Source organism: Chiloscyllium plagiosum, chromosome 18 (genome assembly GCF_004010195.1).
Source record: "Chiloscyllium plagiosum isolate BGI_BamShark_2017 chromosome 18, ASM401019v2, whole genome shotgun sequence".
NCBI lineage: Eukaryota > Metazoa > Chordata > Chondrichthyes > Orectolobiformes > Hemiscylliidae > Chiloscyllium > Chiloscyllium plagiosum.
The window spans coordinates 37,074,147-37,088,984 of NC_057727.1; the positions used below are offsets into that span (position 1 = coordinate 37,074,147).

At 38.1% G+C, this 14,838-nt stretch overlaps 1 protein-coding gene across 29 annotated transcripts in view; it reads right to left on the reverse strand.

Annotated features, from left to right (window-relative positions):
- Positions 1 to 234: 234 nt before the first annotated feature.
- cadpsa (Ca2+-dependent activator protein for secretion a) overlaps positions 235 to 14,838 on the reverse strand; it is a 585,960-nt gene continuing 571,356 nt past the window's right edge. For all 29 annotated transcript variants that reach the window (XM_043708232.1, XM_043708233.1, XM_043708243.1 and 26 more), the window contains one exon: positions 235 to 1,503. In XM_043708232.1, coding sequence (XP_043564167.1) covers positions 1,324 to 1,503 — 180 coding nt within the window. In that variant the 3' untranslated portion in view covers positions 235 to 1,323. The remainder of the gene's footprint in view (positions 1,504 to 14,838) is intronic.

Consider the following 14,838-nt stretch of genomic DNA (forward strand, 5'->3'; position numbering starts at 1 on the left):
TCCTTCTCTGTTTTCACAGAACTTTCATCCACAGATGATGTTATTCCAGGTTTAGATTTGGTGGATCACTAATCACTGAAACATGATGATGATGATAAATCAGTTTGAATGCAAATTTTTCCCGGTACTTCCAGTTTCATCCTCAATTTTGTACATACTGCAAAACATATTGTGTAAGGACGTTGTGATGGTATAGAATAACTTATTTATAACAACTTAATAAAACACAACTGATAGATGTTTGTACAATTAATTTACTAAGAATCCATAGTTTCCCATGTTACAGCTGTGGGCTTTTATAAGGCCAAAGCGAGATGGTTTGTTCCACCACCAGCTACTCCACACAGAAACTAATAGCTTTTGGAGAAAAAGGGAATCCTTTGTCATGCATTATACAGCATTGTATATACAAGAAACCAACTGTGAATCAAAAATTGCTGAAAGAAATGGACAAACAACACGAAGATATCTCACATTACTTAAATGAAGCATTTGAAAATAAAGTTGCTCAGCAGAGAGCATTTAAATTTAACTTTCACTGTGGCTTAAAATTTGTTCAGCTGTCTTTTTTTATTGAGTACATTTTTGAATTTTGGATACAATTCATTCGGATTATCCAATATACTTTGCGTAATATTTCCTCATAAATAAAACTGGGTGTTTTGAATTTGGGCATAAATGTACCATTCCAGCAACACCCCAAAGGAAAGACTCAATTCAGAAATTATCTTAACAAAATAAAACTTGCAACACCTTCTTCTGCATGCCTCTTTTGCATACATAGAAATGCATTCAAGGAGGAATTTAACAACGAAACACACAAGAATGAAAAGATTGTCAAACAAAGATAAATTAGGATTATTAATAGAACTTATATATCACACAAATACAAGGACATTTTCTTTTTAAGCAGTTGGCAGCCAGTAAAGAAATATAAATAAATAAATTATCTAACTCACTCATCTCCACAATATTTTACTGTCAAGATATATATATATACATTACATTGATGAAGCGCCAAATAGGTTCCGCATTTAACAGGGACACACCTAGCATTATTCCTACGTATCTCACTTAACATTATCAAACAATGTTTACTCCATATTGCTTATGAACATATAGAAATTAATTTAGAAATAAATGGTTTAAATAAGTGCTAAATTTTCACACAGCTAAAGTTTCAATCTGACTGATAACAGTTCCCTCATTTCAATTACATGGAGCTGAAAAACAAGATCCTATTGTGGCTAACTGAACAACAGAGTGGTACATGCATTTGTTACCAGGCTATGTCAAAATTCAGCCTCTAAATCTAACTGTGATCTAATCTTCCTCCTCATCTTCTTCATCACTGTCTTTCATTGTAATCCCTTGAAGACCACCACCTTCCGAAACCGATGCTGTTGCTTCTTCTACAGTCAGTCTGTTACGAATTGTCTCATAGGTCTTACTGTTCAAGGTTGAATCCAGTACTCCCTGAAGCCGAAAGTCTCGATAAGCTTTCTACAAGAGCACAAGTGTATAGAACTTGACATTTATTAACTGGCAGAAGCATCATTGTAAGTCATAACCAACTCTTTACTAATATGCTGAATAATATACTGTAATTCTAAAGTCACACAAAAGCAGTTTTAAGCACTGCATCATCATAATTCTTTTGAGGAATGAGCATCATTACAGATTTTTATATAAAGTACCGGTTAAAGAAGTTTCTCATTGGATGGTAAAATGTAAATTTCTTAGATGGAAATATTGGAGTTAATATTAAACATAAGCTTCTTATGCGTTTACTGTCCCTCTGCTTTGATGATCATTAAGAAGAATATCCCCTTTCTACAGTTTGCGCAAGTACAAACATAGTGCTTATGGTATCAAGTGCATTGGAAAGAGTTTCACTGTCCAGTTCATAGAGATTTCTAACTCATCCACGAGTTAGATAGGACACAAATCTAAATACTAACATAATTCAATGTGCAAGACATTGTGCTTTTGGTAGAAGTGATAGAATCAGAAAAATGAAATATTTACACCATCATGCGATTATCTGCAGGAAAATTGTACAGACATGAAATACATTACAGCCTCCCACTTTAGGTATACCAGAGTATTTTCTCCAGTACTCTTCAACGAAATAATTGCATCAGAGGTGACAAATGGACAACATGCCTTCTGCTTAAGTTTCTGAATCCTAACTCCTAATATCAGATCTACCTCCTCATGCTTCTTTGAGGTGGACTGGCTGTTAATCATTAATGTTTCATGAGAATATGGCAGATTAGTCCGGTTTATCTATTGAGTCGAGTTTGCTGCACTTGATTGCAATTCCATTGCCTGGAATTTTCTCATGGAGTCGCCTCGACTGTTGATCATGCCCAAAGGGAAGAGTCATTATTTAGTAATTAGGTAACTGACAAGCATAGAGTCAATCCTTGGTATATCATGGCAGATACCACAAATTTCCCATCAGGGATAGATGAAAAACACAAAGCATCATAAAATGAACGAGTATGTTCTTTTCATCCACAGTGGACACATCATAAGCAATTGAATGGTGGTTCCTTCAGCTGACTTCAGCAACTTCTGTAGTAGTTGTCATTCATTATGTAATTCAACTAATGTAGCACCAGGTATTGGATATACAAACACCTGTTCCCATATCCAACCTTCAAATGGCTTGTTTTTACATTGTTTATAGAATGTGGGTAACAAGGCTAGGATTTCTGCCCATCCCTAATTGTCTAGAGGGTAGTTAAGAGTCAAATATATTGCTGTGGGACTAGAGTCGGATGTAAGCTAGGCCAGGTATTGATGTCAGATTGCCCTCCCTAAGAGCATTAGGAACCAGATTGGTTTTTATGACAATCAACATGGTTGCCATTAGGCGGCTTTTTACTCCAAAGTTTTAGAGAATTCAAATTCAATTGGTGGGATGTGAATCCATTGCACCAGAACATTAGCCTGGAGTTCAGGATTCCTAGGCCAGTGACATTACCAGACACTGATGCCTCCTTGTCACATCCAAAACTTTTAGTCTATCTCTCAGTTGCCTCATCAATATAATGATGGACATCTGTCTTTAGTACAATGGAAAATCCTAGTCTGCAGTTTGTGATGTATCAGCATCTTGAGTAGCCTAGAAATCCAAGTGACATACCATATTCCAGATCCACTCAATGTAACTTGTATAGTTTGGGTCTTAACAGAAAGGCATTGGAAATAGTTATGGTTCTCCCTTTAGAGATATGCAGCCTACCACCATGTCACCGTTTTGCTCATTTTCATATGAAACAATATGCTCGTAGATCTAACACATAGGCCAAAGGAAGTTCTTTCCATTATACACAAAGAAAATTTGACCATAAAGCCAAACTATTTGGATATATCTTAAATATATAGTAATTTTAACTAATACCTATTTTTTACAGTGGCTTTCGTTTACAATTAAGATACCTAAATTAAAGTGAATCAATTGAGATGTTTACAACTAACCCTCAACTTCTCTATGCCTAGCGAACCGTACATGAAACTTTTAAGTTGCAAAAACAGAAGGATCAGGAAGAAAATACTTTGACCTAATCGACAGGCTCATTAAATCTTACTGCTGCCATACAGACTGCTGGTTTACATTTTAAAATGATGCACTTCCGGCCTTTAAGGAATTCAGTACTGAATCCAGACAACATTTGAATTTAAACAGGCTTGAGCTCTGAAAGATTCATCGTCCAGTAACCTTGCAATTAGTAACTTATCGTTTTGTTATTTTCTATTTTAAATTTTGAAGTTTTGTCAGTCTCATGATGCACCCAACAATAATTGCAAAGATACGTTGACCCTAGTTGTTTCTACGCAGCATTCATTTGGCAGCTGGTGAAACCTGAGTACAGGAATGCTTAGGTACCAGTTAAGGTTGAATTTGAACTTGGTTGGAAATTAAAAATTTGAACGAAAGTCTTCGGCAGGAATAAACTCTGCAACACCTTTTGTTTTGAAGTTGCACTGTGTGATATTATTACTGCATTCATTAGCGAGTTATTTTGAAATTCTTTCATGAAGGCATTGCGTATTTATTTGAAATGAGCTAAGAACTATGTTATAATAACTGAATAGAATTGCAGTTCATACCTAGTTACCGATAGTTACAGGCCAGATTTCTCATCAATGTCCTGGTTAGACACCCTCCTTCCTGTCACTCATAGAACCGCTCCAGAAGCTCTGAAGTGCCTTATCAATGTTGTCTTTCGACAGCACCATAACATCATTCTCCTCTGCAGCCAAGGTGAAAGCAGCCAGAGAAAGCAAGTGGACAGGCCCATGCTGGGCTTCAGTTTCAGTGCGAGGGGATGGCACAGGCCAGGAGCTGAAGGTTAGTATTGGACACATGGGCTTCTAATAGTCGAACAAGTCTCTGCTCCAGCCAAGGACTAGTTCCAAGGCTGCCAGATTACAGAGGCAGAACCTGTATTAGCATTGTAACATTCCTAAACATCATTAAAAATGAGCAAGTGTTACAGCATAGATCATATATGACATTGTGATGAATCAGAGATTGTGGTTCATAGCTTTTTAAAAAAGGGTGATGTATCATAAAACAGTCACTGCATTATTTTGAGGACAACTTATTTGTGATCAAATAGCAGAGTAGAATTTTCATGGATATTTAGGTGATCTAATTCTGCAATTCTGTTCAATATTCTGCAAACAATATAAATCAATTATTTTGAATTTTGTACCTATGTTTTCAATTTTTACTTTTTGAAAGCCAGTGATAAACAAGTAGGTGCAGTCAGTTTTAGATAAGCATTACACATGCTGCACCACTTCAGAATACAAAAAAGCTGGACAGATGCACATCCTGTCATCGCCTTTTGCAAATTTGTGAAACTGTAATCTCACCAAGAAGAGGGACAGTGATAGTGCTAAGGACCACAATGCAAAGCAACTCAGAAATAGCTCTATTTATAAAGTGCCATTTCTAGCCTTGTCAGAAAGTCATTCAGTATCTGCATGGATTGGGATTCACCGACCCTAGGCTGACTACTCCACTCTGATTGGTGACATGGTGTTGTTATTCACTTACATACATTCTGCTGTTTCAAAGCACACTCTCAACAACTATTTTACTGGCTATCGAATTGAATAAACATCTGTCTGTCTGTCTGCTTCCATTTATTCCTCCGCTCCTTCAACCCAGATTTTTTTGCATCATGCTTAACAGGAAACTCTGGACAGACCATGTAGGAAAGTGGAAGAGAGGAAAGGTGAAAGTAAGGAACAAGGAAGAAAAACATAGATTAATGCTTTAGAGAGAGAAGACAGAACATGAGAAAGCAGAATCTGAAGAGATGAGAGAATCATAAGATAATGAGAAGATAAGAGAGAAGTGTAGCAAAAGAAAATGAAAAATACCTTAAAAAGGATGACTAAAGCAGGAAAAAAACAGAATGAAACCAATAAGAAAAAAGAAAGAAACAAGAGAGTAAACAAACAAGAAAGAGAACAACCACATCCAGGAGGGTAAGGGAGAAACAGAAGAGAAGAGGCAAAAGGGAAGAAACAGGAATTTGGAGAAATGGGAATGAGTTTTGTGAGATAGACAGAGGGAAAGACAAAATGTAAAGGAATAAGTAACACTTGTAGAAGTAACATGTTTAGGGAAAAGAGGTGACAAGACAAAGGGAAACACGGAGAAAGTGAAAACACAATTAGACAGAAAGGAGAAAACTAAAAAAAAGTGGTTGCAGCAGGAATAAACAGAGGAGAATGGGGGGATACAAAATGAGAAGGGATGGAGATACAAAATGAAACGGAGAGTCTGAGAATTTGACAAAAGCAGAAGAGAAGCAGGAAAGAAGCAGAGTGACAATAATAGCATTAAAATGATGAGTTATGGAATGCAAGGAAAGAGAAACTGAAGTGATAGGTCTGATGTGGAGGTGCTGTTGTTGGACTAGGCTGGGGTGGAGAAACTATGCCATGTTCTTTGCAGCCTTTAACATGTCATTGATGATGATGAACATCTCTCCAAGATCATCCCTATGCCTCCACTTCTCTCTTTCAAACAAATGCCAACAAAACCAGCATTTGCAGCAAACTACTCAGCCTTCAGGGAAACATCGACCCCACCCCCCCCGAAGGCTGACCCGAATGGGGGGGTTGCGCTTAGCTTGGTAGGATTAAGTAAGGGTGCTGAAATTTAGAAACATTTTGGTGTGAGATTTCAGGACTGAGGCATTGTGACGTTTAGAAATAAAGGGGTTCTTCAGGTTTGGCAGAACAGATTTTGTGCAATGTATCAAACTGCACTGGAAACTGGATTGCTTGGATTTGCGAACTACCACAGCTAGTGGTCGAACTGAGAGTGCCTTTTGACACAGAGATGCATTGCACAGCCTTCTAAAGATTCCAGCAGATTCATCTTGGTGTGGCTGGAAGGGAAAAATCATTGGGACAGGTTTTCCTGTTGGTAGCGAATTTAGGAAATTCTTAAAAAATTCACAAAATGGGAAAATGCAGACTCATTGGAAAATGGCTGTCCGATGTAAGAACTGGAACTCCATAGAAGGGAAACGTTCCATCCTGTAGTTTAAAGTATGTTTCCTACAAAAATTGCACAATAGAAAATTTAGGCATGTGATTAACATATGAAAATAGAGTAATGGAAGTAGTGGAGAAAAAAATGAATAAAAAAAGGCTGTTTGGTCTTCTGTAAAGTGTAACTGTGTTATAACTAGGAAGAAATTAATCAAGTATTTGCATTTATACAGTGCCTCCCATTACCTTGAGACATCGTCAGGTGCTTTATATCCAATTAAATACTTCTATTGTCATTGTAATTGTAAGCTCTGAAACGTGGCAGGCAATAAGTAAAAAAGCAGCAACCTGATAATGACCAGATAGTCTGTTTCTCGGTGCTAGTTGATGAAGAAATACTTTCAAGATAGTGGGGAGAACATCTACTTCGAAATATCGTCATAGGATATTTTTACATTCACTTGAGACTGGATCTTGGTTTAACATCTCATTCAAAATATAGAAACCATTGCCAGTCCCTTACACTTGGGTCAGCAAATCTTCGTTGGATTACTTTAAAGAGCTCATCTGCGAACACAAGTGGCTTCCGTGATAGTGCACCGGAAGGTCAACCTAGATTAGTGATCAAATTTTTGGAGAAGGACTTGAATCCATGATTATTTGGCTTAGATGCAAGAGTACTGCTACTGAGCCACAGCTGTTACTAGAAGTAAATGATATAAGCGAGAATTTCATTACATTAAAATACAGCTATTTTCAACTGGCCATTTACTTTATTTCTGATTTTAAATGGTCATTGGAACTCATTAAATTTTGCTGTCAGCCTCTTCAAGCTATATTTTACCAAATCTTCTGTTTATTTTCTGCAATCTTTGAAACTAATCTTCCCAATGATGAAACAGTAATCTTTCAACCCCACTAGCACCAAACATGAAGAATCTTATTGCAATTCTTGCACTTCTTTTGATATTCATAGAATGAGGACATACTTCGGATCAGAACTTTTGTTTTGGAAACACAGTGAAAATAAGATTACATTTACTACAGCAATAACCCTTGCAGTGATTAATGTACAATGTGAGTGAGTGAGTGAGAGAGAGCGAGAGCGAGAGCGACAGAAATATTATCTTTTGAACCAAATACATATTTATCCATTTACATGATACACATCTGGGGTGTCATGACACTGATATGATATTGTACTGAATCGGAAAAGAAAAATTGCTAGAAACAGCAAACACAACTTTCATAATGGTGCCATTAATGTATGTGGGACTACAAGAGTTGCATTTTTGTATTGTTTATTTTATATGTTTCAGTCATTCATTTTCCATAGATTATCATTTTCATGTATGACTATATATGATTTATAATGCATACTCATATATAATCATACATGAAAATAATAATCAATGATTTATAATGCATACTCTGTTTCATGCACTTCAATATTTCCTTTAACCACAAAAATATTTTAATAATTTTCCTCTCACTAGTTCAGTCTGTTGATTCTATAATGACTTTGGATTTTCAAACCAATATAAGCAAAGCAGTGCTGAAATTTTGACCTGAGCACCATAAACAGAAAGCTTGTACTTAAATGTTAAAAAAAGGAACAGGAGTAAGTCATTTGGTTCTTTGGGTACATTCATTCATTTGCAGATCATAAAACAATTGTGGATGAAGAAGGCATTTTGACACTGTTTAGCTTATCCACCCAGAGGATAACTGTTTGAGCATCTTACATTATCTAAGGATGATATATGCCTGGTTACCTATTATACACCTTATCAAATGTTCCCTTTTTAATGGGAAAAAAAAGACCACAGTGGCTGATCTGAGTATAATCACTTTGACATTCAAAGTTAACAATTAGCCTAATACTTGTCCTTTAGCTTTAGAATATCATTCATCAAAAAAAAATGCAGCACTCTATATTTATCTCAAATGTAATACTTTGGAAGACCAATGAAACTTGAAAAAAATGAAGTATCTTATCGCTCTTAAAAAAGATCATCTGCAATACCTCATACAAGAGATCAATTCTTTGGGGCTAGTCAGTTGGCTTGGGCAAGCTTCAGAAAGGCAAGGAAGAAAGAACACATTTTAATTGATATAAGCAGAAGCAGGAACCCTAGCTGATATTACCTTTCTACCACTATAAACACCGGAGGAAACATCAAAGAAGCGCTTCGCAGGAGGCTCCCAAGCACTGATGATGTTGCCTAGCCAGGGGACGAAACGTTTGCAACAAAAACTTCCAGCTCGGCGAACAGAACCACAGCAACGAGCACCCGAGCTACAAATCTTCGCACAAACTTTGAACCTTTCTACACTCTTTGAAAGTAGTAAAACAAGTTGATTATGTATTTTGAAAAAAAAATCTTTGGATTTGCTGTGGGAGACAATAACCCAGATGTTTCAATGGCCAAATAATAGTTTCTGAAGCATAGATGGGAGTTGCGTGTAAAACATTGGTTTAAATGGTCTGTGATTTCCCTGTTCCCCATAAACAATTTTGCAGTTGCATGCTCTAAGAATTGCACACACTCTAGCTATGCTCTTTCATTTAATATGTCCATAGAAGCTCTTGTTGTTTAATTTTATATTTCTTGTCAATTTACTTTCATAATCAATTTTCTCGCTTCTTATTAGCTCTTTACTCATCCACTGCAGGCTTCAAAAATAATCCCAATTCTAGTTTTGGTTTTTGCTTTGATGTATGCCTTAGTTTTTTGATTCAATACTGTCCTTGATGGCTTTCGTTAACAATAGGTTGATATCTTTCTCATTCTTCTTTTTGACTGGAATAAATCTTTGATGAATATTATAAAATATGTGTCACTTGACCTTTTATTTTAAATCTATTTCCATGGTTTGCTTTAGACAACTCTTCCTTCATTCCCCTGTACTTGCCTTTACTTAAATTAAGGATACTGATTGGAGACTGGAATTGCTCTCAAACAGAATCTAAAGTTCTACCATGTTGTAGTTTCTTACTTGCTAGGTAGATCTTAACTATGAGTTTTCTTAATAATCCTACCACAATACATGTTACTCAATTTTAATTAACTTACTCCCAGGTAGGTTATGTAACACATTGCTCTAATGAACAATCTCAGTTTAGGTCCGCAGCATAGAAAATGGACCTTCATCCCATTGAGTCTGAACTGGTCAAAAACAAGCACCAAACATTTCTGATTCCATTTTCTAGCACTTGGCATCCCATGGGTACATTTTCTTAAATGTTATGAAATTTTCTGTCTCTACAGCCCTCACAAGCACTGAGTTCCATATTTCCACCACTGAGTGATTTTCATGTCCATCGTACACTCCCTAATCCCCTGCCCCTTACCTTATACCTCCGCCCCCTGGTCATTGATCCCTCAACCAAGGGGAGAAGTTCCTTCTTGCTACTATATCATAATTTTATGCATCTCAAACGTGTCCCCCTCTATTCCAAGGAAAACAAGCCCAGTCTATCCAACCTCTCTTCATAACAAAAACTCTCCAGCACAAACTCATCCCTTCTACAATATGGAATTCAGAACTGCACAGAATACTTTAGCTGTGTTCCCTAATCAACATTTTATAAAGTTTCAGCATCACCTCCCTGCTCTTAGACTCTGTGCTTCAGCTAATAAAGGCAGATATTCCAATTGCCTTAACCAGTTTATCTACCTGACTAGTGAACATATACACCTTGGTCCCTGTGATCCTCAGTGCTTCCCAGTGTCCTGCCATTCCTACCGTTCATCTTGGGTTCCCTTGCCATGTTTGCACAGTCCAAGTGTATTGCCTCCCACTTTTCTGGATTGAATTCCATTTGCCATTTATTAGCCCATCTGACCAGCTCATCTTTAGCCTTCTGTAATCTAAGGCTATCATCCTCATTATTTACAACCCACCAATTTTCATATCAACTGGAAACTTACTGATCAACCCTCCTAAATTCAAGTCTCAATCATTTATATATACCGCAAACAGCAGGAACTCCAACATTGAAACTTGTGTAACTCTAATGGACACAGGCTTCCAGTCACAAGAACACCTCTTGACCATCAGCCTTTGCTTCCTGCCATTCAGACAATTTTGGATCCCAATTAGCCAAAGTTGTTTTGATCCCATGGGCTCTTATCTTCATTATCAGTCTCCCATGTGGGACTTTATCAAATGCCTTGCTGAAGTCTAAGTAGACTATGTCAAATTCATTGTTTAGATTAGAGTGGTGCTGGAAAAGCACAACAGGTCAGGCAGCATCCAAGGAGCAGGAAGATCGACGTTTCGGGCAAAAGCCCTTCATCAGGAATGTCAAATTCATTGTCCTATCTACAAAGATTTTTAAAAAATCAAGACAATCATGTTGCCTGTTCTTGATTAAGCCCTTCGTCTCTGAGTGCAGATTAATTTTGCCTCTCAGAATTGCTTCCAATAGTTTCTCCACCATTGAAGTTAGACTGACTAGCATGTACAGAAAGTGAGGACTGCAGGTGCGAGAGATCAGAGTTGAAAAGTGTGGTACTGGAAAAGCACAGCAGGTCAGGCAGCATGCAACGAGCAGGTGAGTCAATGTTTCGGACATAAGTCCTTCAACAAGCTGTAGTTTCTTGGTTTGTCCCATTCTCCTTTCTTGAATAATGGTACCACATTGGCTGACCTCCAGCCCTCCGGCACCTGTCTATGGCCAGAGAGGATTTGAAATTATTGCCAATGCCCTTGATATTTCCTCCATTGCATCATTGAACAGCCTGTGATACATTTCAACTGACCCTGTAAACCTATTTACTTTAAGCCTGCCAGACCACTTAGAAACTCCTCTCTATCTATGCTCATTTATTTAATTACATCACAGTCCTTCTCTGTGATTTCTATAACAACATTGCACTTTAACTAGTGAACACCAACTCAAAGTATTCAATCAGAAACCTACCTACATCTTTGGACTCCATACAAAAATGACCACTGTAGACTTAATATGCCCTACTCTTTGCCTAGTTATCCCTTTACCCTTAATATACTTCTAAAATAACTTAGCATTTTCCTCCCTTTTTGCTCTTCTAATTTCCTTTTTAGTTTGTCCTTACATATTCAGTACTCCTCTAGGGTGTCTGCTTTTTTGAGCTCTTGGTACCTGCCACAAGCACCCCTTTTACTCTGTCTAACCCTGTATATGGAAAAGTGGAGCAGGTCAGGCAGCATCCAAGGAGCAGGAGACTCTCTCCTGCTCCTTGGATGCTGCCTGACCTGCTGCGCTTTTCCAGCAACACATTTTCAGCTCTGATCTCCAGCATCTGCAGTCCTCACTTTCTCCTCCTAACCCTGTATATCCCTGGATATCCAGGGTTCATTTTCATCAGTGGAATATATTAACCCTGCACTCTGCCATTTCCTTATTGAATGTCTCTCACTGCTCTGACACGAATTTACCTAGAAGTATCTCCTCCAAGTCCACTCTGACCAAATCATACCTGATCTTATTAAAATTGGCCTTCCCTCAGTTTTGAACTTTGATTTAGACACATCCTTGTCCTTTTCCATAACAAACTTGAATCTAACAGAATTACAATTGCTTCTGAAAATACTCCCCCTCGGATACTCAACCATTTTCATGGCTTCATTATTTAAAATTAAGTCTAGGAGCACTTCCTCTCTTGTAGGCCCTTCTTTGTACTGGCTTAAAAAAGCTCTCCTGGATGCATTTTCAGAGTTCCACTTCCCCTAAACCTTTCACACTATGACTCCTTCAGTTAGCGTTGGGGAAATTCAAATTCTCCACTGTCACTACCTTATTACTTTTACACTTCTGTGAAATTTGCCGACATAATCTGCTCTTCTATTTCACTCAGACTGTTACGGGCTCTTTAGTGCATTCCAGCAATGTGATTGCTTCTTTTTGGTTTTAAAGTTCTACCCATATGGTTTAATTTGAGGAGCCTTCTAAGATGTCATCCCTTCTTACTGCTATAATTAATTCTCTGATCAATATTATGGCACCCCCTCCTCTTTTATCTCCTTCCTTGACTCACCTGGAATATTGAGCTGCCAATCCTGGCCCTCTCGCAACCATGTCTCAGTTATAGCAATTGCATCATATCCAGTGTTTTAATTTGTGCTCTTGACTCATCCGTCTTGCTTGTCAGACTCCTTGCTTTAAAATAAATGTCACCGAACCGTGCCAAATTCCCTTGTGCCTTAACAGGTCTATAATGTCTCTCTCTCATTTGCTGTCTCTGCTAATTCTGGCCATGCACCTCCCCCAGTCCATCAAGTTAGTTTAAACCCTCCCTAGCAGCACTCATATACCTTTCTGGTTCATGTGCAACCTATATGACTTGTACAGGTCCCACTGTCCCCAAAAATGGTCCCAAAATCTAAAGCTCTCCCACTTGCACCATCTCTCCAGCCACACATTCATCTGCACTGACCTTCCATTTTTGTACTCATTATAATGTGGCACCAGAAGTAATCCAGAGATCACTACTTTTGGGCCCAGTTTTTTAATCAAATTCCTAGCTTCCTAAAATTCACTTGCAGGACTTAGTTCTTTCTTCTACCTGTGTTGTTGGTACCAATATATACCATGATCTCTGTCTGTTTGCCCTTCCCTTCACTATGTCCTACAACCATCAATGACATCTTGACCCTGGCACCAGGGAGGTAACGTCTCACCCTGGCCGCAGACACTCCTGTCTGGTCCCTTTACAACTGAATTTCCTACCCTCTTGTATAGCAGTTCCACCCATGTGGCCATGTAGTTGACTTTCACAACTTTCATGTGCATAATCACCTCCCCTAACAATATCCTGCATGACCTGCTTTCCTCCACTTTGCTTGCTCTTTCCACCTATTCAGTCTGCTTCTTCAGTGTGAACATGTTATCCATGACATTGTGGATACTCCACAGTAAATTCCCCTGCAGCTCCAGCTCTGAAATGCAGTTACTTCAGTTGGACATACTTCCTGAACATGTGGTCACCAGGACAGCTGAAGCATCCATTATTTGCCATGGAGCATAGGTGCAAACTCTGCTTCTATGAATTCTCTTAAACACCTTAGTTCCTGTCTTTTTCAAAAAAGAATGCTAGAAATACTGTACACTTACCTCCCTTATGCTAACTTTCCTTTCCTTACCATACTTTGCTTATTTATATTATTTAATGGTCTTGGTCCAGACTTCCATTTATTCCGGCAGTTTCTCAGATAACCCCTTCTTCTAAAAAAATCACATTTTAAAATAACAATACAAGCAAACTGCCACTCCCCAGGGTTATCATGGTTGGATGTGTTTTCTCAGTCAGCAGTCCCCTGAAACTGCAGCTGCTAAAGTAGAGCCCTTCTCTCAATAGATTCTCTTGCTGCTGTGTTGAAGCTGAAGTGCTGGGTCTCTGATCCTGGGCCTCAATATATCCTCTTGGTGTCTCCCTCTCTCTGCTCTGCTCTACAAATTCATCTTCCACATTACCATTGTCCTTCTGATTTGTCCAGTCAAAATAGTGATTACGTTCACCAATAACAACCGTAGTGCTCTTTTTACACACTTCCATTATTTACTGATTTATAATCTGTCTTACAGCCAGGAAATTCAGATCAGGGGCCGAAAGACAACTTCTGTCCGGGACATCCTTTCTTAGATGTTCTTTAAACTGATTCGGCATTATGGTCTATTACACCTGTATCAGTACTCCTCACCGCACTGATACCTTCCTTTATTAACATTGCTAGGATTTTCCTTTTTCCCTATTCGTCTAGAATGTTAAATACAATTGAATATGGAGTTCCAGACTTGGTCACCCTGCACCCACATCTCTGTAGTGGCTATAAAGTCAAATTCATTTATTTCGATGTGTGCTGTTAACTCACCTATTTTGTTGCAAATGTTACATACATTCAGATAAAGAGCCTTAAGTTTTGTCTTTGCACCATTATTACTTGCTCTGGTTCTAATTTCTAATTTCTCTGTTGCATATACTGTATTTTCTGCCATCTCCGGAAATCAGGAATATAAAAGGGGGACATGAGATAGCTTTGGCAAATACAATTAAGGAGAATCTAAAGGATTTTTACAAATAGATTAAAGACAAAAGGGTGACGAGGGACAGCATAGGGCCCCTCAAAGATCAGCAAAGTGGCCTTTGTGTGGAGCCACAGAAAATGGAGGAGATACTAAATGAATATTTTGCATCAGTATTTACTGTGGAAAAGGATATGGAAGATATAGACAGTAGGGAAATAGATGGTGACATCTTGCAAAATGTCCAGATTACAGAGGAAGAAGTGCTGGATGTCTTGAAACGGGTAAAGGAGGAT